The sequence below is a fragment of the Artemia franciscana genome, chromosome 7, assembly GCF_032884065.1.
Source record: "Artemia franciscana chromosome 7, ASM3288406v1, whole genome shotgun sequence".
In the NCBI taxonomy this organism is placed as follows: Eukaryota; Metazoa; Arthropoda; class Branchiopoda; order Anostraca; family Artemiidae; genus Artemia; species Artemia franciscana.
The window spans coordinates 50,542,133-50,568,416 of NC_088869.1; the positions used below are offsets into that span (position 1 = coordinate 50,542,133).

General features: G+C 34.2%; 1 protein-coding gene across 2 annotated transcripts in view; it reads right to left on the reverse strand.

Moving 5' to 3' along the window:
• LOC136029422 (xanthine dehydrogenase/oxidase-like) overlaps positions 1–26,011 on the reverse strand; it is a 135,913-nt gene extending 109,902 nt beyond the window's left edge. Inside the window, exons 1-6 of one of the 2 annotated variants that reach the window (XM_065707797.1) lie at positions 25,908–26,011; positions 18,126–18,242; positions 10,465–10,522; positions 9,867–9,963; positions 5,374–5,609; positions 801–1,009 (exon numbers count right to left, since the gene is read on the reverse strand). In XM_065707797.1, coding sequence (XP_065563869.1) covers positions 801–1,009; positions 5,374–5,609; positions 9,867–9,963; positions 10,465–10,522; positions 18,126–18,227 — 702 coding nt within the window. In that variant the 5' untranslated portion in view covers positions 18,228–18,242; positions 25,908–26,011. Of the gene's footprint in view, positions 1–800; positions 1,010–5,373; positions 5,610–9,866; positions 9,964–10,464; positions 10,523–18,125; positions 18,243–25,820; positions 25,863–25,907 lie in introns of those variants that run through there. The other variant, XM_065707796.1, reaches the window with a different exon arrangement.
• Between the last annotated feature and the right edge of the window lie 273 nt (positions 26,012–26,284).

Sequence of the window (26,284 nt, forward strand, 5' to 3'; positions counted from 1 at the left end):
AACAATTATAAAGGCATTGACGGTCTTCAAAGGGCAATTCTCATCTCCTTTAGCTAAATAATCACGATAGCCACCTTGATCCAATATGTATTTCTTTCTGCTAAGAAAACAGTATTGTTCTTCTAACTTCTCAACACCAAGGTTCCCATCGACTTCAACTCTTAGATATTGGTGATTTTGGTCCTTTACGGAGTGATCCCAAGCTTAAGTTCAGTGATTGGGTCCAGTCTATTCACCAGGTGGCTGACCTTTGCCTTACACCTTACCTAGAAAACTTGTGTCCGTAGAATATCACTTTTTCTTTCAAAAAGGCTGGAATCTGGCCTTGCAACCGAAATGTGGTCAGTGAGGTGGATACAGGTAAATTAAATAGGTATTTAATAATAAACAGGTATTTATAAATCTAATAGGTAAATTATATAAATTACGTTTGAAAGTTGAACACAACAGAACTCATCCAATTATACCTGATCTACATTATAAGCACTTTAGTCATGGATTGTTTCATCTATACGTAGGACTTTAACACGGCTCAGGTAATACACAGAAGATATAAGAACAAGCTGTGAAAAAAAAGCTCCTAAAGGGTATATGCAAGATTTTTCAGAAATATAAAGACAAAAATACCAAAAAATTGAATAGAAATCAAAAAAAAAAGAGAAAAAAAACATGAATGAAACACACTATTTAGAAAAAAAAAATATAAAAAAACAATAAAAAACAGATAGCACAAGAGGTAGAGAAAGAAAGAAACAAGATTTTGAATACATTCAGTGAAAAAAAAATATCTAAAATACTACCGCTAGTTCTGGGGGAAAAATTAAATCTTGCGAAGGGTCATACGGCATGAAATCTGGACTTGCGACCAAACCAGTAGCTTTTACTATCTTTCCTTCCGACTTGCAGCATGAACCATTTTGAACATTTCCACAGCATCCTTGAAATTCTTTTGAAAAGGTTTTAAACCCCTCAAGGATTGGGCGGTATCCTGTACAGCGACAAAGATTACCTGAAAAGATCACATACCATACTATTCAAGTGAATAAAATTAATTTTCTCTCACTCGGCCTCTTTTAGTTAAGTAATTCAAAATTTCCAAAACGCAATCAATCTATGGCCATAAAGATGGCCCAATAGGGAAAAACTTAACTTTTCAAGGGAATTAAGTTGCTGAGTTCATTTTATCAAAAATTCAGCTTTCACAGGAAAATAAGAGATTTTAAGGCAATTATTTGGTCATGAAAATTATTGTTTAGATTCCTTCTGACAAGCATCAACTGTCATGAAGGTCTGTACAGAGACAGAGATTATTGAAAAGAATTGACTTTAGCCTGTTTAAAATTAATAGCCCAAATATAATCAATCAAGCTTGCACATAGCAAAACTGCTAAAATATGAAGATTTTAAAATTACATCAATGAACAGTTTTAGCCACTGTTACGATTTTTTCAAATAAAACAAAAGTTACTATTAATATTGTTTCAAGTTGAAATAAAACAATAATATGCATGTCTAAACTTATTAAATTGTACAAAAAAACAGATAGGATTGCTATGTGGGCAACTTCATGACCATGTCAAACGATTTTTGCCCCAGTGTTAACATGTGAGCTATAGGTTCACACAGATGAATGAGGATCAATATCCACCTGTCACGGCAATTTATTTAGCCAAGTGATCACCTTCAATCGCTTATGTCATTTATTTGAATGCAAAATACTAAACATTTTTAGTAGGCATTCCTGAAACGTATTAGAAAAGGGGATTTTCAGTTTAATGTGATTCAATCACGAGCACCAGTCCTAAGAATACTCGATGAATTAAAACATATATCATGACATGAAAACAATGGGTTAAAAAAAATCATATGTGGTTTTTCTTTAAAGTGTAGAGGTCAACTAAGGATATATATGCCTTCAGAGTGAATTAATTTGACTGCAACCCTCCCCCTGAATAAGACTAGCATATATAATTTGCCATTTTTGTATGATTTGAAAATTTTAGTTATGGGGGCATTTTTTTTTATTTGTCCTAAAGACTCTTGATAAATTCGCCTCTCCCTCCCTCCCCTGAAAAAGATTTGGGCAAGTACTAAAGATGGAGACATATGGCCAACTGGTCTCTTTCAAATAGTGTCTCTAATACCAATGAAAAGACAAACATTTTCTATTAAAGCAAAAAAGTAATAAAACACTTTTTAACAAAACCATGATCGTCCTGAATCAAAATGTAATACGTGCACCCTTGTAAAAAAGTTCAAATAAGGACATCATTAAAATAGCAGAATAATCATCAAAGCATGGAACTCGTTGCTGACTATATCAAATAAAAAGTCGTTGATGAAAAAAAAACTGGCGAAGCAATGATGAAGGGCCGAATGCCGAACGAATTGAATACAAAGCAAAGTTAACAAAAGAGGTAATAAAAGGCCTGCAAAGCTATATTTTTGCTGGAATACCTATAAAACTCGTTGGTGGTTATACACGGGCATTGTTTTGTCCCAGCCTCCGATTGCCTATATAGGAAATACAGGCAAAAATAAAGAATGATTGTACAACCATAGGTAGTCTACAATCAATATTACTTTTCTAAATAGTAGCCTTGATGACTGAGTCATTTGTAATATCTGTGAAAAAGCTTTTTTCATAAAATCTTGCCACCTTGCCACTTGCCAGTGATTTGAAGTGGATTGTAACGGTGTAGTTGGGGTTTTCATCAGTTTGAAAGTGATGTCCTCTAAGTTATTTCTTTCATTAAATTAAAATAACAGGCTATTATACCTGGACTCAATATGAAATGTCCAGAACGAATCGACAATGATGATAATAAATGCATACTTATTCCTCAAACAAACCCAAATGTTCAAAAATACGTTCAGCAGCCGAAAATTGCGGCAATTATTTTTTGGGGGTCTACAAAGGTTTTGGGCTGTTGCTTGTGGAGTTGATGCTATACGGAACACCGATTACTGTGGATTTTTACTACGGAGCTATGCAATTTCTATGGAGAGTAAGTCGAAACAGAAGAAGAGGAATACGTACTTTTGGAATCGTTCTGATTTGTGACAACAGCCAACGTCACAGTTTTCGTGCAATCCAATTGATCCTTGATCAATTTAAATGAGACATTTTTGAACACCCAACATATAGCCTTGGCTTAGTGCCGACTAACTTGATTCTACTGGCGTTCTTGTTTCGTGTGGTAAATATGTGGATAGATCCGTGGGCATGATCTTCTAACACATCAAGTCAAATCAGATATGGACCCAAATTTAAGTTTTGGAGGAGAGGATTTGCCACGCTGAGGGATTGTCCAGATGTTTGAAGGTAATAACAAGAAAGGATTTACTAATAAAATACATAAATAAGATTTTAAAAAAATCTACCCTGCCTCCACCGACACATGTCCATGAAAAGGTAGAGGAAATAGTCTGAGAGAAAAAAGTAGAAAAAAAGAACTTTGCCACCGACACGACTAATATCACAACAACAATCATTAAATATATCGAAACAAAAATAAATTTTTAACCTCTGGAAACTACACAACATCATAGTTTCCCATAAAAACATGTAAATAGAAAATTATAAGCTTCCAAAACGGTTTCTTGATAGTGCTTCTAAATAAATGTGAAGGTTAATGGTCTTAAAATAAGTTTTTAAACTATTACAATTTTGGGTGCTCTGTGCTAAACGGGAAACAAATGGGAAGAAATTGTTCTGGGTGCACGGAAGTTAATACCATCCCTTGTATCGTTTAGGTGAATATTAGAGCCAACATCCAATAAACCATTGAAACAATGAGTCTGATTATTCTGTGGCAATTTGAAAATAAATCACACTATATAGAATTTACAATGGCCCGCAGCCGGCAAAATTTTCAAACTTAATTTTCAGATTTCGAATTTGAAGATAAAAAAAAAAAAAAAAAAAAAAAAAAAAAAAATCCTGAAGAGACATACAGTGAGAAAATTCTGCTAAACGCCTTGATGAATGATTCGCTCTTATTGGTCTAAGAATAGATGACAAAGCATTTGATCAAATATTTGAAAAGTAAAGTATATAAGGGTGAATGAGAGAAAAACAAAGATGGCGGAGAATAGGCTAATTATGTTATAATCGTAAGAAACTAATACTCGTTATTTTGATAATAATGTGTTTTAAATTTCTTAAAAATATACCAATATAAAAAACAGTATTTGCAACAAAAATAATAATTTCGAACGGTCCTATAGCCAAAAGTGAAATTGATAATGAAAAAAGTTGTATGGTTGCTATAATTCATGAAGGGGAATAAACCTAGAAATTTTAGTAGAAATGGTCCAGTTCATCTTAAATGGAATGGTCAATTTCAAAACGATGTCTATGGCAATATTTTTAGTTGTAGGGTGGGAATACTTCATCACATCATCTCTCCTCCTCGTATCCATAGCTAAGCAAATCTCAGATATTACTAGGGTATAGCTATGACTATTTATATTGACTCTGAATAAGACGGAATGAGAAAAATCTTGCTCAAAGTGGAGGGTTTAAAAATGAATAAACTTGGTGTTTGTTAACATTAAATAAAAAAAACGTATTTTTTGGACTGAAAGTAAGAAGAAAAAAAAACAGAAACTATTCCATATATTTTTGGGGTTGCCCCTCGTCTCTTTGCGCTTAAATTTTTAGTGCTTTAAAAAAGATTCTTATTCCAATTCAACGGCCCTTTTATTTCAACAGTCGTTTTGGAAAGATTGGTACCCAACTTTAAACTTACTTATAAAAAGTGAGGGGTTCAGGAGGGGACAGGCCCCCTCATGTACAAAATAGTTTCTGTTTTTTTAAGTTTTAATTTTACTTGTTACTTTAAGTAGAATAAACTTTTTCAATTTAATCTCTGGTCATTCTTTAAATCATTTACATATCTAACCCAGATAGGATAGTTTAGTGCTACCCTTCTCAGTCCTTTCAGCAAACTAGTAAAGAAAAAACTGAAAAACATAGTAACTGGAAGTCTAAAAACGTGTTTTGAAAAAAATTGTCAAATGAGAAAAATTGACAGTTAAAGCTGGTTCAGAAATTGTAACAATTATTTCAATTAATCTTAATAGTAAAAGCTTATTACGAAAAGAAATTTGTACCGTAGACTCATTTAGGGTAAAATTTCAATCGAATTGATAGCACAAAGTTTTTCCGAATTCTGTGAATTTAGGGAAATATAAAAAGTCAGATTATTTAAACCAATATTGCCAACACATGTTGAATAAACTACAAAGCAAAATTTTTTTCGTTCTAAGTTTTATCTTCGCTCTTTACTTCCACCGGAAAAAAACTACATTAAAAAAATAGTAATAATAATAATAAACTCGATGTCTAAGGCTAAGAAAGCAAAATACCTTGGAGACAGGTTTCAATTTCTTCCATAGAAGGCAACGGCTTCGTTCGGAGGAGAGCATAAACAGACATTATAAAGCCAGGTGTACAAAATCCACATTGAGACCCATGTGCAGAAGCTAACCGCTCCTGTACAGCATGTAGCTTTGTTTTTACAGATCCAAGGCCTTCAACGGTAGTAACTGCGGTTCCATGTAACGCGCATACCGGAGTGAGACAAGCATTCACAGCCAAATGTCTAGAAAAGACAAAAAAAAATCATTAATTTGGGAGAATAAATGGAGGCTATTAGACAGATTATAGTGGTTTATTCTTAGTCTATTAGACCTTTCATACCGAATAATATACACTCACACTATTGAGGTATACAAATAAACTTTATTTTAAAGGTTGTTCGGTTTCCTTTGAAGGCAAAATTTTAGACTTTGCGTTATTATTCTTACTAATTTATTTTTATCCAGCAGCGATAAAATATAAGTCTGAGAATTACGAGCCCATTCCCCGTGATTAATAAAGGTGTGTCTAAAGTGTTGGCTAAACGATTGAATGACTTCATATGTCATCCCTATTGCAAGAGTATATAATTATGTAATATGATTTTTTTACGGTTAATAGATTCAAGAACTTCTTAGAAGTACTTAAAAGATTAATGAGGATGAAATTCCATAAGAACAAATATCATGACTAACACTATGTAGATAGGCTTGCCTACTGAAGCAGACTTCCCCCAAAATAGCGCCAACGAACTAAAAGTTCCCAGTAAAACTGAAGGTGACTTTTAGGTACCCTAGTCAGCACTCTTTGGATCCAAACCCGGGAGAACAGCTGTGCTAATTTTAGTACTTAACAAATATAACAGTATCCAAAATTGGATACACTGATTGCTAATCTCGGTATTTAGGAAAGTCATTGAAGCATGGTAGATAACAGGATAGCGCCTCCATGTATACAGGGCATCATTTTAATCATTATTGCTAAAACTATTATGCTAGAAAAACAGAAGTTAATACTTCATATAGAAAGGAGTAGGGAACAAGTCTCGGTTAATGTATTGCCTCCACACCCTTCTAAAAATGTAGTCTAAAATTTTTTTTTCTTGAAAATGTGAGAGGCTGCCCTATCTTAAATACAGGGAGATACTTTGCTATGGTATATTAATTGATTGGCTATCAAAGAATAAGAGAATCAGAATACAGACTTTAGGTGAATTTGAGTCACAAACTTAGCAAACTTCTACCCCGAGTTCAAATCCAAATGAGTCCCCATGTGAGCACCAAAGACCTGAATATAGTACAGAATAAAGTTTAAATCCCGGAGTTTAAATCCAAATGAGTTCCCATCTGAGCACCAAAGACCTGAATTTAATACAGCATAAAGTTTAAATCCGGAGTTTAAATCCAAATGAGTGCCCATCTGAGCACCAAAGACCTGAATTTAATACAGAATAAAGTTTTTCGCATAATAAGATTTTTCGCATAATATCTGTGGTGTAATCTCAGATAATATTTAGTTTAATTAAGTAGTAACACTGGAGGGCAACATCAACAAAAGAAAGACTTTTTAGCCTTGTGCTGTTACCAATATTAGTATGGCAGTATTTGTAAGCTATGCCTGTGCAATTACGGACCTGGACAAAAAAGGCAAAATCTTCATTAAAACCAAAATCTTTGGTTTGATCTCATCAAAGCACTACATATACTTATCATTTCAAACAGTTCGTGGTAACGAACTGTAGTAAGGAGCGACCCGGCTCAATAGTAACCAAAACTCTATAAAACGGAATTTTGATACCAATAGTTACATCAAAAGAACCGCATTTTAATGCTGATTCTAAATATATAAGTTTCATCAAGTTTAGACTTACCCATCAAAAGTTACGAGCCTGAGAAAATCTGCCCTATTTTAGAAAATAGGGTGAAACACCCCCTAAAAGTCATAGAATCGTAATGAAAATCACACCATCAGATTCAGCGTATCAGAGAACCCTATTGTACAAGTTCCAAGATCCTATCTACAAAAATGTGAAATTTTGTATATTTGCCAGAAGACAAATCACGGATGCGTGTTTATTTGCTTGTTTTTTTGTTTTTTTTTGTTTTTTTTTTCCCAGGGGTGATCGTATCCATCCAGTGGTCCTAGAATTTTGCAAGAGGGCTCATTCGAACGGAAATGAAAAGTTCTAGTCCCCTTTTTAAGTGACCAAAAAAATCGGAGGGCACCTAGGCCCCCTCCCACCCTCATTTTTTTCCCAAAGTAGTCGGATCAAAATTCTGAGATAGCCATTTTATTCAACATGGTCGAAATACCTTATAAATATGTCTCTGGGGACGACTTACTCCCCCACAGTCCCCGTGGGAGGGGCTGCAAGTTGCAAATTTTGACCAGTGTTTGCATATATTAATGGTAATTGGGAAATGTAGAGATGTTTTCAGGGGGGTTTTTCGGTTGGGAGGGGGGGGGTTTAGAAGAGGGGCTATTTGGGGGAAATTTTCCATGGAGGAATTTGTCATGGGGGAAGAAGATTTCCATAAAGGGGGCGCAGCATTTTCTAGCATTATTTAAAAAAACAATGAGAAAATAAATATGAAAATTTTTTTTTTCAACTGGAAGTATGGAGTAGCATTAAAACTTAAAACGAACAGAAAATATTACACATATAAGGGGTTCACTTCCTCCTAATACCTCACTCTTTACGCTAAAGGATTCTTAGTAATTTCAACTATTTATTCTACGGCCTTTGTGATTCAGGGGACAAAATTTAAGCTTTAATGCAAAGAGTTATTGACGAGGTATTGACGAGTGGGCGAACCTTCTCATATACGTAATAAAAACATACGAACATAGAAGTTTGTTACGTAAGCTAATTCATAAGTTACGTATATCTTTTACTAATGAAAACGTTCGTAAAAACTAAAAGTTCTAGTTGCCTTTTTAAGTACCCAAAAAATTGGAGAGCAACTGGGCTTCCTTCCCCTCCTTTTTTCGCAACATCATTCGATCAAAACTATGGGAAAGCCGTTTATCCAAATAAATAAATATGCAAATTTCGCTTTAATTATTCATCTGCGGAGAGCCGAAATCAAAACATGGATTAACTAAAAAACGTTCAGAAATTAAATAAAAAAACAAGTGTTTTTAACTGAAAGTAAGGAGCGACATTAAAACTTAAAACGAACAGAAATTACCCGTATATGAAAGGGGCTGCTCCTTCTTCAACGCCCTGCTCTTTACGCTAAAGTTTTTACTGTTTTCAAAAAGTAGAGTTGAGAGAAAGAGTCAAACTTTAGCGTAAAGAGCAGAGCGTTGAAGAAGGAGCAGCCCCTTTCATATACGGGGTAATTTCTGTTGGTTTTAAGTTTTAATGTCGCTCCTTACTTTCAGTTCAAAACACTTGTTTTTTTTATTTAATAATATATAGGTTTAAGCCTAGATAAGCCCCTTCACACATGGAGATACGTTAAGAAAACAATTCATGCTTCATGCAGAATAATCTAGCTAACAGATTTTGCATAAGGGGAACCTTTATCTTTACTTATTCTATTGTTCTAAACTTTTGTTTTTAAACAATTTCTGAAAAATAAGAATGGATTCGACAAGCCTTTTCTTTTTTAAATACAAATTAAACACTATCAGTGCAATCTAATTATTTCTCAAACCACATGTTAATAGAAACATACTGAGCAATTAGGTTAGGCTAGGTTAGGTTAGATGTCAGTTGAGCGTTTGTTTGAGCATGTTTTTCAAGACTTAGACAATAGACAAAAAATTTAGAACTGTAGTAGAAAAAGTGTAAAACAATGAAAGAAGTAAAGATAAAGTTTCTCCCCATGAAAAATATGTTAATTGTGATTATTCTGCATATTATGAAGTAAGAATTGTTTTCTTAAAATGTTTCCTTAAGTGAAGGGGCTCATATAATACCGATATATACACATATATATATATATATATATATATATATATATATATATATATATATATATATATATATATATATATATATATATATATATATATATATATATATATATATATATATATATGTAGAATAACGACATAACCGAGAATTAAACTGAGAATTGCAGCTCATAGGCCACATATTTCAATATATCAATTGTTTTACTGTGTTTCTATTAAAGCCATACGACCAATTATTTTCTTTTATTGGAACCACGGTTGTTTAATCCTGTCTCTGTTTCTAAAAATAAACGTATTCTTATGAACAAAATAAAGTGAAGTTTGGGAAATTGGATGCTTAAGCATAAAATCAATGAAAATTATGTCCCAAAGTTAACTTACGGTCCTTGAATTAATTTTAACCAGTAATCTTCGGTAATTCGTCTTCATAAAAAAAACTCCTGATAAAATATTAACTGTGTTTTTTCAAACTTTGGTAGATTTTTTTCCTTTACTTATTCAATTCACTATGAGAATAAGCCCTCAAATTTTTGTTTCAGTGTCAGCAATACATCTCTTTTATACAATCAAAACTTACGATTTAGAATTATTTCTTCTATTTATCTTCGAAATGACAACAGTGCAGGCTCCACATCCTCCTTCACCACAACCTAGTTTGGTTCCACATAAGCCAACTATAAGAAATCGAATTAAGGAAAAGAAACCTTTTTTTTTGTCACCACAAATAAAATCTAAGGTATTTTTAGTTCATCATTACCACCTAGAAACGGCTAAAAATATGTTTAAATAAATTCCGCTTTACTTCAAAACTGTTCAGAAGTATTACTATCTTTGGCCAAAATTGCTTTTAATATGAATTGATCCTTCCAATTTAACTTAAAGGAGCAAAAATCAGAGTGGATAATGCAAGATATGAGCAAAAAAAATACATGTACAATCTCTGAAATTTCTGTTTTTAAGTGTAAACATGTAGAAAGGATATTTAATATGGCATTGAAAGAAACTTTAAATCTAGAATGCTTAAAATATAAGAAAAAAATCCAACTTAAAAAAAGGTATGCATTAAAAAAGAAGTTGTAAACTAAATTATAAAATGCGCTGACTAGTTGGCCCAACTTTCTTTTTCTAACAGAAACAAATAATAGTTGTAACCGGTCTAGCAATTAAAAGGATACGCTTATTCCTCAAATAATACAACAGTGTCCATTCCGGATCAGCTTCAGTCTCCACAACCTAAAATAAAAAGCCTAATGTTATAAAACAATATTGATAAGCCCTCATAAAAATTTCGTTGAAAAAAAAAGCAAGAACAAAAAAAGAAGAAAACAAAATACAAAAGCAAACGAGGAGAATTTAGGCCATATACCTTAACTGCCATCTATTCAGGTGGAAACAAGTTGCCTGATCCATGTGATATTATTTATAAAATGGTTGACCTCGTTATCCAATTTTGAAGATAATTTACAACCTTGCTTTTTTTGCTAGCTATCTTTAAAGTTTTTGCTACGCCCTAGAAAAATATTTTATGCCCATACTTTTTAATTGTCTCTATTTCGATTGATCATACCACATTTTTTATTGGCTTGTTGGAACCCTTCATGATTAGAAATTGTAAATAGCACCACCGTTTTTTTTATAATATAACAGTCTCATTGGATTTTGGTTTTGATGGCTAGAGGGCGGGTGGTACCTACTGTGCCAGTATAAGGTGATACATAGTGAACCACTGACTCACTATGTTTGATAGTGTTGTTTACCCTCTGAAACCCTATTATTACCTTCCTTACATGACAAAATGCTCAAAAAAAAAATTAAAAAAAAACAAGAAAAAACAAACAAAAGTACGCCTACAAAAATTACTCACATCTATAAACAACTTAAACTTTTAAGCCAGTCAAGCCCCTACCATTAGCCATTCTCAAAATATTGCAGACATGATAGTTCGATGACCTGGACATCCTGATGATAATAACCTCTATTGGTCAGAAACATTTTCCCAAGTCCGGTTGCGAAAGGAAGAAGGCAGGGCGATAGGCTTGCTACCTGTCCCTCTAAAAAGAAACCAGCAGCTGAATCGTCGACTTTAGCCTCAGATATGATTACTACTTCTCTAATAACCTCAGCATGCCCCCGGACTCGATTTTTGACTACGAGGCAACAACTGAATCTCGGATTTTGGAATGTGAAGACGATGATCTAGATTTCAAAAACTGAACAGATACTGAAAGAAGTTATACAGTACAATATAGACGTAACAGTCATTAGTGAAACTACGTGGCTTGGTAGTGGGATGGAACCCCTTCAAGATGGCTACATCCTCGCATACAGCGGACATGAAAGCAGACGCCAAGCAGGTGTAGGTGTACTGATGTGACCCACAGCTAGGCGAGCGATGCTAAAATGGACACCTGTAAGCGAAAGAATTATTTACACACGATTCTGGTCAGCCGATGGAAAACTTTCAATCGTTTCCTGCTACGCAACAACTAAAGAAGCGGATGAAACAGAGAAAGAAAACATTTGTTAAACACTAAAAAGTGTTGCTGCAGAAATTCATAGACACCATATCACATGTGTCGTAGGTGATCTCAATGCGAAAGTAGAATCTTGTCACAGTTACTGTCCTAAAGCCATGGGACAACATGGAATAGGTGACATGAACGAAAACAGAACGCTACTTGTCGACTACGCCCTGAACAACAACCTTGTCGTAGGAGGTACATTGTTTCAACATAAGACCATCCACAAATGTACATGGACTTCACCGGATGGCCGCACTTGTAACCAGATCAATCACCTCCTCTTCTGACGCAAGTGGCGGAAGAGTCTACTCGATATGAGAAGCTAGAGAGGCGCTGATATACAATCAGAAAATAACCTCATGGATGCCAAGATCCATCTAAAGTTAAAAGCGATAAAGAAAAACAATAAACCGACACCACACAAACGCTTCAACGCTGAGAAACTGAACGACAAGGAAACAACACGAATATTCCAGTTAGAACTTTCAAATAGATTTGAAGCCCTGCAATCGGAATTAGAACGAAGTGCTGATGTCGAAAGTAAATGGGAGAAACTGAAAACACGTACAAAGAAGTTGCAGAGGATGAATTAGGCTATATGAAGAAAAAGAAAGAAAGATGGATTTCCGAACGAACCTGGAAACTAATTGATGCAAGAAAATAAGCCAAACTTACCATTCTGTCGGCCACAGACGCATCTGAATTAATTTTTCTGCAAGACTCATATAAAGAAATAGACAAACAAGTAAAGGAGAGTGCCCGGACCGACAAGAGGCAATTTATTGAACACAAAGCAGCTTTGGCGGAAGAGGCAGCAAAGAAGGGAGATTCGAAAACAGTCTATAGATTAACCAATGAGAAGACTGGAGTCAAGCATAACAGGAATAATCTAGTAAAGGATGAGAATGGAGTCCTTTTGATAGACCCTTTGAAGATTGACGAGAGGTGGACAACCCACTTCGAGAACCTACTAAATAGACCGAGAATAAATGACTGAGATATAATTCCTGACACTCCATTTATGGTTCTTAATGTAAATGAAGAACCACTGTCTCCAGAAGAAATCATAGCCGCCGTCCGAAAGCTGAAGAACGCAAGAATGCAAGGAATAGATGGCATTACATCTGAGATGCTGAAAACTTCGGTCCGCGACTGCATGACAGTTTGGGTTGAGCTGCTAACTCAGATATTGAGCGACCAGAACGTGCAGAGTGACTGGACGAGAGGAACCAATATTAAGCTCTTCAAAAAAGGCGATGCGGTTGTTTGGGGAAACTGGAGAGGTAATAACATAATGTCGATACCCATTAGACATATGTTAATTATTATACTACAACGCCTACAGCAGAAACTGGACCAATATCTTCGTGATGAACAACACAGCTTCCGACCTGGAAGATCATGTGCAGACCTAATTTTCACACTGATAATGCTGGTTGAAGACTCAAAGGAATGGAATAAAAAGCTGTATCTATTCATTGACCTAGAAAAGGCCTTTGAATCGGTTGACCGAGAAATCTTATGGAAAATCCTCAAATACTATGGAATATCCCCCAAGATAGAGAACTGATTACCGCCTTGTACAAAGAAACAGAATACTGTGTTCGAACAGAAAACGGAGTTACAAGATACTTCCAAATCATGACTGGTGTCAAGCAAGGATGTGTTTTATCGCCACTTTTATTTACAATAGTTATGGACTACGTACTCAGACAGTCTACGGGCAATGGAGCATACGTCAACAGCAAGTAACTCGCAGATCTTGACTTTGCAGATAATATAGTACTGCTAGAAGACGCCAAAGATCGATTACAGCTGCTATTTGATAAAATCTCAGAAAAAGCCCGAGAGGTCGGATTGTCGATCAACGTCGACAAATCAAAAAGTATGTCCATATCTGGCCCCTCCCCCCTAGCTCTTCAATACTCCGATAGAAATGTTGAACAGGTCCAAGAATTTAAATACTTAGGAAGCTGGATAGAAAATACTGGCGATGTAACATTTGAAATCAAGAGAAGGATTGGTCAAGCATGACTTCGTTTGGAGTTGCGACTGTTCAACAGCAATGTGCTGTCAATGTTGACGTACGCCAGTGAATGTTGGAAACTCAACCAACAACTTGAAAAACATATCCTTGGATTCAAAACATTTACCTTCGAAGGATCCTCAAAATCAGTTGGCATCAGAAAATTACCAATAGGGAAATCCGGCTGAAAACAAACCAGCTATTGTGACCGAAGTTATAAAGAAACGAAGATGGACATATTTGGGTCATGTTCTACGCATGCCTGAAGACAGACTGCCCTCAAGAGTGTATCAGTGGCAGGCTGAAGGAAGAGGAACACGAAGCCGACCAAAACACACACTGCGGAGGCGGTATGACCGTGACCTGAAAGAGGCCAACATTTCCCTCACTCCACAATGGGAAGATATCACTGCAGCCGCACAGCTCCGTGATGAATGGAGAGGTTTTGTCGACGCCCTACGCGCCACTAATGGCTCAGGAGTATTTAAGGTCTAAAGTAAAGGTCAAAAAATAGTTGGCAAAGTTACTTCAGCCGAATGAGGTCCTCTAGTTACAGTTGCAGTGAGTGGAAATTTCTTAACGGCTTATTTTGTCTTTCCAAGAAAGAACTTCCATCCCACCATTCTAAAGGGGAGTTCAAATCAGTCAGCTGTTGGAGCAAACCTAGTGAGTAATTTCACCATTTAGTAAAGCATTCAAGCGCCTCAGCTGAGCGAAAAAAGCCACTGATCCTCGATAGTCATGAATCACATATTTCGGTAAACACTTTGAAAATAGCAAAGGAAAATAGAATTGTCCTTCTTATCATCCTCCTCATAGTAGCCCTAGGCTACAACCACTAGACGTCATCATTTTCTCCCATTCAAAGCTCACTACAACAGAGGGATGGATAATTCGATGCTAAGAAATCCTGGGAAAACGGTTACGATATACAATATAGCAGGATTAGTTGGTATATCCTTCCCACGTGCATTCACTCCTTCCAATGTCAAGAGTGGATTTGCCAAATCTAGTATTTAACATTTCAACCCTGACGTCTTTACCGAGGAATAGTGTTTTCCTCGTATGTAAATGACAGACCAAGCATGTCATCTCATCATATGGCTAGTGAAAATGACAAAGGCGAACCTCAAAGGCTGCCAAGTATGCGTACCCGAGAGTGGTTATTACAGGCTTCACTAATAGCGAACAGCTTTCCTCTTCCATTATCACTCCAGAGCAAGTCAGAGCTTTTGCATACGCTGTTCCAAGAAAACAATCTACCTGGAGAGGGAATGGCTAACAAAAGTATGACTGATACACCAGTTAAAAAACAAACTGAAGCTGAAGTTTAAGCAAAAATGTGGAAAAGAATCAAAGTTGCAAGGCTAAAAGCAGTCCAGAAAGTAGTTGTAAAAAAATATATTGCAATATGATCTGGGGAGCGATCAAAATTTTTCAATGAATGATAACAGCGGTGACTCGTCTCTTCGCCTAGAAAAGGAAGAAAATGAGCAGCCTGTAGAGGACTTAGAGCTTCTGAACTGAGTGCATGATTTAAGATGATTTCATGTCTTAAAACAGCATCCAAAAGCGTTTAATCAAAATTTCGTGACGTGCAGGTCTCTTTTTAGAATGAAACATTATGTGCCATATGAATACCTAAAAATTGTTCATTTTTCTTTGATTTGTTATAAACATTCCGCAAAATAGTCCTATAGAAGAAGAAAATTTTTTTCATATAAAATTATTTTTTCTTTTGTTTTTCATAAATATTGTGAACGATCTTGTGCCAAATGCATGGTTGAATTGGCATCTATTCTGTGGCTCTCTGGATTATTACTATTATTTGACTGCCTCTGCACTTAGTAATAAAACTTTAATAAAAGTCTTACTCAGATTGCTCGGGAGGGGGAGGGGGTTTTATTCAAATAAATGGATTGAAATCTGATTAATTTTTAGCCATCTAAAATGCCAGGGCGAGACTGACCCTCTTGTTACAAACTTCAATAAAGAAACATTTTGAATGACCACTTTGTTGTAGGAACCTTATTGTGTCGTATTTTGCTTTATATAAGCAAATGTGTTTTAAATTTATTTAATAAAAGGACATCTGTCTAGCTGTTAAAAAGAAATAAGAATGTGTCGTCAAGAACAATTGCAAATTGACTTGTTTCCTATTGACACAATAAGAAAAAAACTATTTCGCAGTAGGAATTAATGCAGCAAAATTTTCTTTAAGAAATTTACTGCCCTTGATTAAAACATTTTAATCCCCTCCAGGTCAAAATTTGAAATATACTTGACCTCCTGGTCAAATTTCCCACAATGTTTCAGCTGCGTCCTTTAAATCGTTAATTTATGCCCTTAGCTGTGATTGACATATTCCAAGTACGCCCTTTAAACAACCTGGATGAACATGTTGCCTTCTGATTTAGTTCAGTGTTCTCCTCAACATTCTCTGAAAGTTTCAAATTAATATCGTTAGCCGTTCCTTAGGTATTGCAGACACGTCTAATTGACTACCTGGATGTACTTAGTCTCTTTTAATTTAATTCAACATCCCAATCAACATGCCCTAAAAAATTCCAGCTCAATACTCTTAGTGCTTATTGTAGAGACAACCACAAAATAAAAACCTTAAGAAGTCAATATGTACACCGAATTTCAACCATATACAAGTAAGAAACCACAAGCTAATCAAGGGAATTCAGCTTAACATAACACACGAAAACAAATCATTACGAAAAAGAAACCGTATACAAGTGAAGGCAGCAAGTGACGAAACAAATTAACCCATTATAGATAGCTCAAGGTAAGCAAAAGCATGAAAAGAAAGGGTATAACTTAACAAAGATATCTGAACCAATGAAACTTCAAGAAATAAATTCAACATACCAAGCTCAAAACAAATATATACACATTCAAAATTTCATCATAGATGACTCAATACAAAAAAACTCAATACCACTGGATTCACTAAACTCAGATAAGATTCCTCAAAATAAATACCTTGAGCTTTCATCAAATAGGACTTATCGCAAGAAATTCAAAATTTAAAGTGCTATATTCTTTAACCTGAAGCAAGTTACCTCAACATAGATTCCTCGACCAATCTGGCTCAATATACAAACCATGTTCCACTTACAGACTACTCCTAAGTATACGCATAGAATTTCGCATAGGCAAAAACTTTTATATATAAAAACTTCTCTACGGTTGAAAGCAGATTGGCTATCACATAATTTTTATACGATAGCCTTTTAGAGAGGTTTGAGGCAAATTGCCACTTAATTTTAAAAATGGCTAAAATTGACACTTTACTGTGGTTTGGTCTCTTTTGTTGTTGTTTTGTATATGAGGGGGCTGTGGCCACCTTAAACGCCACTTTTTAAACACGAATTTCTATAGTGCTAAGCTTAAAGCTTTTTAGACTACAAAAAAGCCAGAATGTGATTGAAAGGAATTTATTTAGCAACTATGTTTCGATATATCTGAGCTAAAAATTTTCTTGTTAAAAGCAAACACAAATAAATGAGGACTTCCAATTCCGAGGCAATGTGAAAAACAGTTTTTTATCAAAAATGTTTTATTTTTTTTGTTCATCTTGAAACATTTTGTGGGGAGGTGGGTCAAAAGTTAGCGGGAAGAGTGAATGATTGGGATGGAGCCAATTGCTTCACCTACAGGATAGGTTCTGTTCGTTTTAATTTTAAGGTCAGTATTTACTTGCATTTGAAAAAAGTAGCCTTTACAAGATTCATTTTTGTTCGTTTTCACAAGGTATAACTCATTCAACCCTCTGTTCACATGGGACGAAGGACCCTACTGAGGGCCAGCTACACCAAAAGAGTTATTGTCCTTTCATAGCTCTGATTTCAACATGATGTAATATATATCCACCCCTCAACTAAAATATATCAAATAAGTCGCTATTTTCCATAGGTTAATCACCAACTTTGGAGCGCTCAACGCTTGAGTTGCATTAGTCATATCCTTTCAAGAGGCAGATTTTTTGATGCTTCAACTGTTTTGGTTAAAATGGCCACTTTAAAATTTTATATGATACAAAGCGAAGCGTTGAAGATTAACGGGGGCATATAGAACGTTCAAGTGGTTTCAGGTTATCCTTTGCACATTTTTGGTCATTAAGAAGATTAATAGAGCCAGAATTTCCAATCAAATGATCACTTTTTTATTTTCTAACATTATCCATTCCATAGGATGACCCAGTGTGAAAAAAATAAACAATATGCAAGGGACAACGTGTTTCACTTTCATGCTAAAACTAGAATTTTACGAAACTTACTTTTTTTCCATTGACATAAAAAATTAGCGTGCTGTAGAATTTGTTAGTTTCCAAATTGCCAATGCCAGAGCCATTGCTTTCTTCAATAATATTAAAGACCATTCTTGGGTTGTATTTCTATTAAAATAAAAGTAAAATATGTGAAATGAAACCAGAATCAAGAGGTGTTTTTTATTTCATATTTAAAAATATTGTACAAAAAAAAACACACCAAGCGTCTTTGAAAGCGTCTTTAAAAACCTGTTCCGAGTGTTGTTTTAAAACTTCTGGTTTTTAAACTGAAGCTTTCATTAGCAACTTGAACTGAAAGTAAGGAGCGACATTAAAACTTAAAACGAACAGAAATTACTCCCTGTATGAAAGGGTCTGTTCCTTCCCCAACGCCCCACTCTTTACGCTAAAGTTTGGCTCTTTCTCTCAATTCTACTTTATAAAACAGTAAATAACTTTAGCGTAAAGAGCGGGACGTTGAGGAAGGAACAGACCCTTTCATACACGGAGTAATTTCTGTTCGTTTTAAGTTTTAATGTCGCTCCTTACTTTCAGTTAAAAAAACTTGTTTTCTTTATTTAATTTCTGAACGTTTTTTGAATTAATGCATGTTTGATTTTGGCTCTCCGCAAATGAATACTTAAAACGAAATTTGCGTATTAATTTTTTTTTTGCTAAATGGCTTTCTCTTAGTTTTGATTAGACGATTTTAATAAAAAGGGTGGGAGAGGAGGCCTAGTTGCCCTCCAATTTTTCGGTTACTTAAAACGGCAACTACAATTTTTATTTTTTAACGAACGTTTTTATTGGTAAAAAATATACGTAACTTACAAATTAACTTACGTAACGAACTTCTATATTCGTATATTTGTATTATGTATATGAGGGGCTTTGCCCCCTCGTTAGTACCTCGCTCTTTACATTAAAGCTTTAATTTTGTCCCAATTCTTTAAGATTTAGCTTAAAAACCGAGGTATTTAGGAAGAGATGAACCAACCATATGCATAATAATCACTCTTCGTTTTAAGTTTTAATACTGGTCCTTACTTTCAGTGGAAAAAACTTTTTCATATTTTTTTTTCATTGTTTTTTTAATAATGCTAAAAAATCCTGCGCCCCTTCATGGAATTTCTCTTCTCCCATGACAAATTCCTCCAAGGAAAGATCCTCCCACGTAGCCCCCTCCCCTCAACCCCCCCCCCCCAACCAAAAAATCCCCCTGAAAGGGACTGTACACTTCCAAATAACCATTACTGTATGTAAAGCTGGTTAAAGTTTGTAACTTGTAGGCCCTCCCTCGGGGACTGTTGGGAAGTAAGTTAGCCCCAAAGACATAGTTATCATGTTTTTTGACTATGCTGAACAAAATGGCTATCTCAAAATTTTGACCCGTTGAATTTGGGAAAAAATGAGCGTGGGAGAGGGCTTAGGTGCCCTTCAATTTTTTGGTCACTTAAAAAGGGCACTAGAACTTTTAAATTCCGTTAGAATGAGCCCTCTTGCGACATTCTAGGACCACTTGGTTGATACGATCACCCCTGGGAAAAAAACAAAAAAAAACAAACAAACAAACAAATAAACACGCACCCGTGATCGGTCTTCTGGCAGAAAATACTAAGTTCCACATTTTTGTAGATAAGAGCTTGAAACTTCTACAGTAAGGTTCTCTAATACGCTGAATGCGATGGTGTAATTCTTGTTAAAATCGTATGACTTTTGGGGGGTTTTTCCCCTATTTTCCAAAACAAGGCAAATTTTCTCAGGCTCGTAGCTTTTGGGGAGTAAGACTAAATTTGATAAAACTTATATATTTAAAATCAGCATAAAAATATGATTCTTTTGATGTATCTATTAGTATCAAAATATCAGTATCCGTTTTTTAGAGTTTCGTTTACTATTGAGCCGGGTTGTTCCTTACTACAGGTCGTTACCACGAACTGTTTGATGTTAATCATAACTTGAAATTTAAAATGGTTATACAACAATGTTATCAACACATGAAGGATTCATGATATTGCATTGATATTGATATTGCATTGATATTGCATAGCAATAAAGTAATAAATAAGTTAGGATGCATTGCAGTTCTTGGAAGAGCCATAAGTTATAACCAGTTGATAAGCCGGATAAACGTAAGCCTGACACAAACAAACATGCGAAATTTCTGCAAACAATAAATATTTGTTGTTGCAGAATTTGTGAAAAAAATATAACTTGAAAAGTAAAATTTTAACTGTTTTGAAAGAAAAATAATTAGGGCGTAACAGGCGGTGATCTATCAAGCCAAAAGCAGCTTTATTGTATTGACACGAGAGTATGTTAAATCAACTGGTGGCATTCCGAGTCGATCTTAGCTTCGCTCTGATGTCAAACACCTTTTTTCAAGAAAAAAACACTTTGTTTTTGAATTGGTTTTATATTTGAATAGCAACAAAGTAATAAATGAGTAAGAAACAATGTGGTTCTTTAGAGAATTAAATTTTAAAAAAACAGGTTTTTTTAATTGCAAGTAAGGAGCGACATTAAAACTTAAAACGAACAGAAATTATTCTGTATATGAAAGGGGTTGTCCCCTCCTCAACGCCCCGCTCTTTACGCTAACGTTTGACTCTTTGTCACAACTCTACTTACTAAAACAATTAAAAAACTTAGCTGAAAGAGCAAAGCGTTGAGGAGGGGACAACCCCTTTCATATACGGAATAATGTCTGTTCGTTTTAAGTTTTGATGTCGCTACTTACTTGCAATTAAAAAAACCTGTTTATTTTTTATTTAATTTCTGAACGTTCTTGTATTAACGCATGTTTTGATTTTGGCTCACTGAACATGAATAAATAAGACGAAATTTGTATATCTTTTTTTTGTTTTGCTAAATGGTCTTCTCATGGTTTTGATCGGACGATTTTGATAAAAAAAGGAATGGGGGAGGAGGCCTAGTTGCCCTCCAATTTTTTGTTACTTAAAAATGCAACTAGATTTTTTTTTACTAACGTTTTTGTTAGTAATAAACATACTTACCTTTCGAATTAACGTGCATAACGAAATTCTACATTTGTGTATTCTTATTATGTATATGAGGGGTTTCGCCCCCTCATCAATACCTCGTTCTTTACAGTAAAGCTTAAATTTATTCCAAATCTTTAAGAATGACCCCTGAATCACAAAGGCCGTAGAATAAATACTTGAAATTAATAAAAATACTTCAGCGTAAAGAGCAAGGTATTGTAGAGGAGACGAACGCCGTTATATACGTAATATTTTATGTTCGTTTTAAGTTTTAATGCTGCTCATTACTTCCAGTTTTTTATTTATTTTCTCATTGTTTTGTTTAAATGCTAGAAAATCCTGCGCCCCCTTCATGGAAATTCTCTTCCCTCGTGAAAAATTCCTCCATGGAAATATCTTCTTACGTAGCCCCCTTCCCCCAACCCACCCCCATCCCAACGCAAAAAAGTCCCCCTGAAAACGTCTGTACGCTTCATAATAACCATTACTATATGTAAACAATGGTTAAAATTTGTAGCTTGCAGCCCCTCCCCCTGGAACTGTAGGGGATTAAGTCGTCCCCAAAGACATAGTTATTAGGTTTTCAACTAAGTTGAACAGAATGGCTATCTCAAAATTTTGATCCAGTGAGTTTGGAGAAAAGATGTGCGTGGGAGGGAGCCTAGGTGCCCTCCAATTTTTTGGTCAATGAGAAATGGCACTAGAACTTCCGTTGGAATAAGTCCTCTCACCACATTCTAGGACCACTGGGTCGATACGATCACCCCTGGGGAAAAAACAAACAAACAAACACGCATCCGTGATCTGTCTTCTGGCAAAAAATACAAAATTGCACATTTTTGTATATAGAAGCTTGAAACTTCTACAGTAAGGTTCTCTGATACGCTGAATCTGATTGTGTAATTTTCGTAATTAAGATCCAATAACTTTTAGAGGGTGTTTTCCCCTATTTTCTAAAATAAGGCAAATTTTCTTAGGCTCGTAACTTTTGATGGGTAACACTAAACTTGATGATACTTATATATTTAAAATCAGCATTAAAATACAATTCTTTTGATGTAACTATTATTATCAAAATTCCGTTTTTGTGAGTTTCGGTTACTATTGAGCCAGGTCGCTCCTTACTGCAGTTTGTTGCAACGAACTGTTTGATAATCAGTTAACACAAAGGTTAACACAAAGCAGATTAAAGGACACAAAAAAATTTGCTAAATTTCTCGAAACATGCAATATTTACTCATGCAGCATTTGTGACACAGCATGAAACAAAAAAAAAGAAAATAAATTACTGGGTTAATACGGGGAAACTTCAAACTAATTAGCGTTGCTCCATTTCGGTCACGCAGTTATTGCTGTGGAGCATGTGGCTTCTAACCATATGCTGACTTTCAAAAGACTACAGGTTTGTCAATAAAGATATTTATTTTGCATGGGAATACACAAACGATGGGTATGGACGATTTACAGCCCCCTGTCCACTTTATGCTTGATGGAAGCAACTTCGAAACTATATTGTATGATTTTTCAACACAAATTATGGAATATAGCAAAACGTATAGCAAGATTGTTGGATCCATACTCTCGGTACAGCTTATCTTTTTGGGCTGAATGATCGAGCTGCTAAATATGGAGACATTTCTAATGTCTTAAATAATTGTGTAAACGGATTAACGGATCATCCCTCGTTTAATCATCCTACTAACGTAAAAATCGATCAAGGGGGCATAGGAAAAATAATCGCAAAAATCATATAGATTTAAATAATTATTTGATGGATTTGTGCCAGCTACTTGAGTCTAGTGGTATGGATAGTATAATAAAATGTTTAAATATGTTATCAAGAAATAATTTAATAAAATTATTTTGGACTGTAAAACATAATACACCATTTAATACACCATTTAATTCAAAAACTAAACTAATTTATGGTACGGTGTGGATTTCAGCTAAAACTAAACATGTTTCAAAATATAAAAAGTCTGATAAGACTGTTAATAAGGAGAAAAGACTATATTTGTCAATAAGTTTCAGTAGTAAGCAAATAGAGGATGTAAATTTACCTGGAATTTTAAACCAGCGGGATGTGAAACATGCTCTTCCTAGTAATTTGTACTATAAGAATAATCCGATTATAACATATAGGTTCTCGAAAACTTTAGGCCAAATGATTTTTAATTATAATTTCATAATTAAGAAATTTGACAAGGATAGTAATTGGAGACCTATTCGTAACTGTGAGCAATTTTTATCATTTGTAAATCCAACTTACAAACATATTATGACAGGTGATTTGGCAATAATAAAGCAGCTTGATCTTCAGAATAAAATGAAAATTGGGGCTAAATTCCGTCTTTCTAATCATCTAAAACCCTCAAATGTTCTTAATGGGTTAAATAATAATTTTATCTATTTATTGGTAAACGATGCAAAAAAGGGAAAATAAAAAGATAGTTTTCAGAATTGGAAAAAATTGAAATTTTAACTAGAGTTAAAAATGATATATATAATAATGCAAATAATCTTAATAATGAGGCAATATTCTATAATACTAATAAAAACAAGCAATTGTTTATATACAGAATGAATTTGTAATTGTGCCTATTGATAAAGTTAATAATAATACTGCAATAATTTGTCAGAGATTATATTGTGATGTTTTATCAAAGAATCAACCTACAACGAATAAATATGAAAAGGTTCAAGAAGAGAATAATACTTTACTTGAAAAACCAGAAGATATACTTTTTAAAATATTTAATAGGATAATGAAAAAAAAATTCCTTTCTTATCTGGGACTGCAAAATTTCATAACAATCCCCTTAAACCACGCTTTATTTCTGGTGCAGCGAGATGCCCAGCCAGAATAGCGGCGACTGAGCTGTCTTGTATTTAGGGGAAATTAGAAATAAATTTTAGGCATATTGTTTGGAAATTAAAAAACAATTTCTAATTTTAATTCATATTGGAGTGTCGGTAATTCATTAGTTGTAGTAGATTCTCTGTCTATAGATTCAGCTAAAAGCAGCGGACTTATTTAATTTCACTACATTATATGCAAATCTACCACTTAATTTAGTATTTGGAAATTTAAAAAGGATGATTAATAAGGCTTTCCTTTTTTCTAATTTTTTTTTTATTTGATGCTTAGAATAAGAAAGTAGATTTCTTCAATAATACTATTTCTAGGTAATTTCTTCAATAATACTATTAGTTCAAGATTCTATAGCTTTGACATGATATAAGATTCACTAGAATTTGTTATATTCAATACTTCTATAAAGTTTAATGGTAATCTGCATAAGAAAGCTATTAGAATTCCTATGGGGGGTAATGCCAGCCCATTTATAGTGGACTTGTTTATAAGCCAATTAGAATAGTTTGTGATTAATAAAAAGAACCCAAGTAATTTGTAGTGTTCGCTTTCAAATAATGAAAGATATTTAGATGATATTCTGGCCACTTTCTAGATTTAGATATAAATGTTCAACATAGGCCTAATAATAAAATAGTTTTTAAAATATGTAATAGAACGGATGATTTTAATTTTGAAGTAGTTAACTTCCCATTCTTAAAAAGCAACATAAACTCAAATATCTCACATTTAGCTTTTTATTCCCAATTATTTAGATATGCGATAATTTATTGTAATTATATTGATTTTGAAAATCGAAGTCAAAGACTTAGTCATAAATTAATCGTAAAAGGTTTTTCCGCCAATAAACTTGCTTGGCAATGTAAAAAACTTAGTTTTCAGTATGATAAACTTTTAAATAAATATAATAAAATTTATCAAGAGATATTGAATGATATTTTATTGTAACTTGTTGGTTGTATTTTTTTCGTTATTTTTTAAATTGGGTTAAGTTTTAACTCAAACAGGTGTTTTGTTACCGGTTGGTAGGGTGAAATAATTTATTTTAAGGTCTAACATGAAAGTGAAGTTTTTTTTTTGAAGGATGGTTGTTATGCAAATAAGGGGATAGATTTGCCAGGGTTGTATTCTTTCAGATTTGTGTATGCAGTATTTGAATCAGTTCTGGGTGATTGGTGCCAAAGGAAGCTTTGCTAAAATTTGCTGGGTATATGTATATTTTGGTTATTATTATATCTTTTTGTGTACATTTCTTAGGTGAGACTACACAAGGGGATGCCATAAGTAATTATGGCAGGCATGTTCACTTGCTAGGATCAGGACTTTAAAGCACCGAAACCCGTATTGGCAAGTGTGTTTTCCTCTGAGGAGCCACGATGTAAGGAGATGACTTGGGAAATATTTTATTAGATTTAAAGTACTTTTGCTTGGAGTTGTATAAGGAATAGAAAGTTTTCCATAAATGAGGCGAGCTGAACCAACCTCAAAACCCGCTTTTTATGCTAATTTTTGTTTGTAGTTTTGAAAAAGCTTCTGATTCTAATTAAAAGGTCCTGTTGACAGTTTTCCAGGAGTCGTTCTTAAGGAATTGGGACAAAAAGTCAAACTCTTACGTCAGAACAAAATCTGACTCTCCATTTAGATATATGTGATCCAATTCCACGTGTTTTCTTTTGGTAAAAAGATAGTTAACTTGAAAATTCTTGGGGAACTACAAAAAAAAAAAAAAAAATATCGATTTTCTGAAATTGCACAAAGCTAGCAGAAGAGAGTCACATAATTCAAATGTATATTAAAAGAGCTGAAAATTAAAAAAAAGACTTTAACCTCAAAACGTGAGAATATAAACGGCATTCTACAATTTTGCTTCAATATTTATTACAAGAAAAAGTATCCTTCGATCGTTTCACTTACACTTAGTTGGAAAATTCCATCAGGTACGTAGCTAAAACAGAAATAATAACAGAATAATTTGTCAATTTGGTAGAAACTATAAGTTATCTAGAAGAACAAACAAATACACTTTTATCGGAAATTCTTATTTGTCCAATTTATTTACCCATCTGCATATTTAGTTACTTGTCTGAAAAACGCAATAAACTTAAGGTTTAAGAACTTAAGATAACATAATTAATTATTCTAAGGTCAAGATATACGAAGCAGTTAAGAATTTTTTTTTACTCTGTTCATTATTCTTTGTGTAAACTAAGAGACCTGAACAGCATTTTTTGGTACTATACCGCCAGCGCACACGGGTACAGTGTGAGTTTAATTGAAAACTAGATGTGATT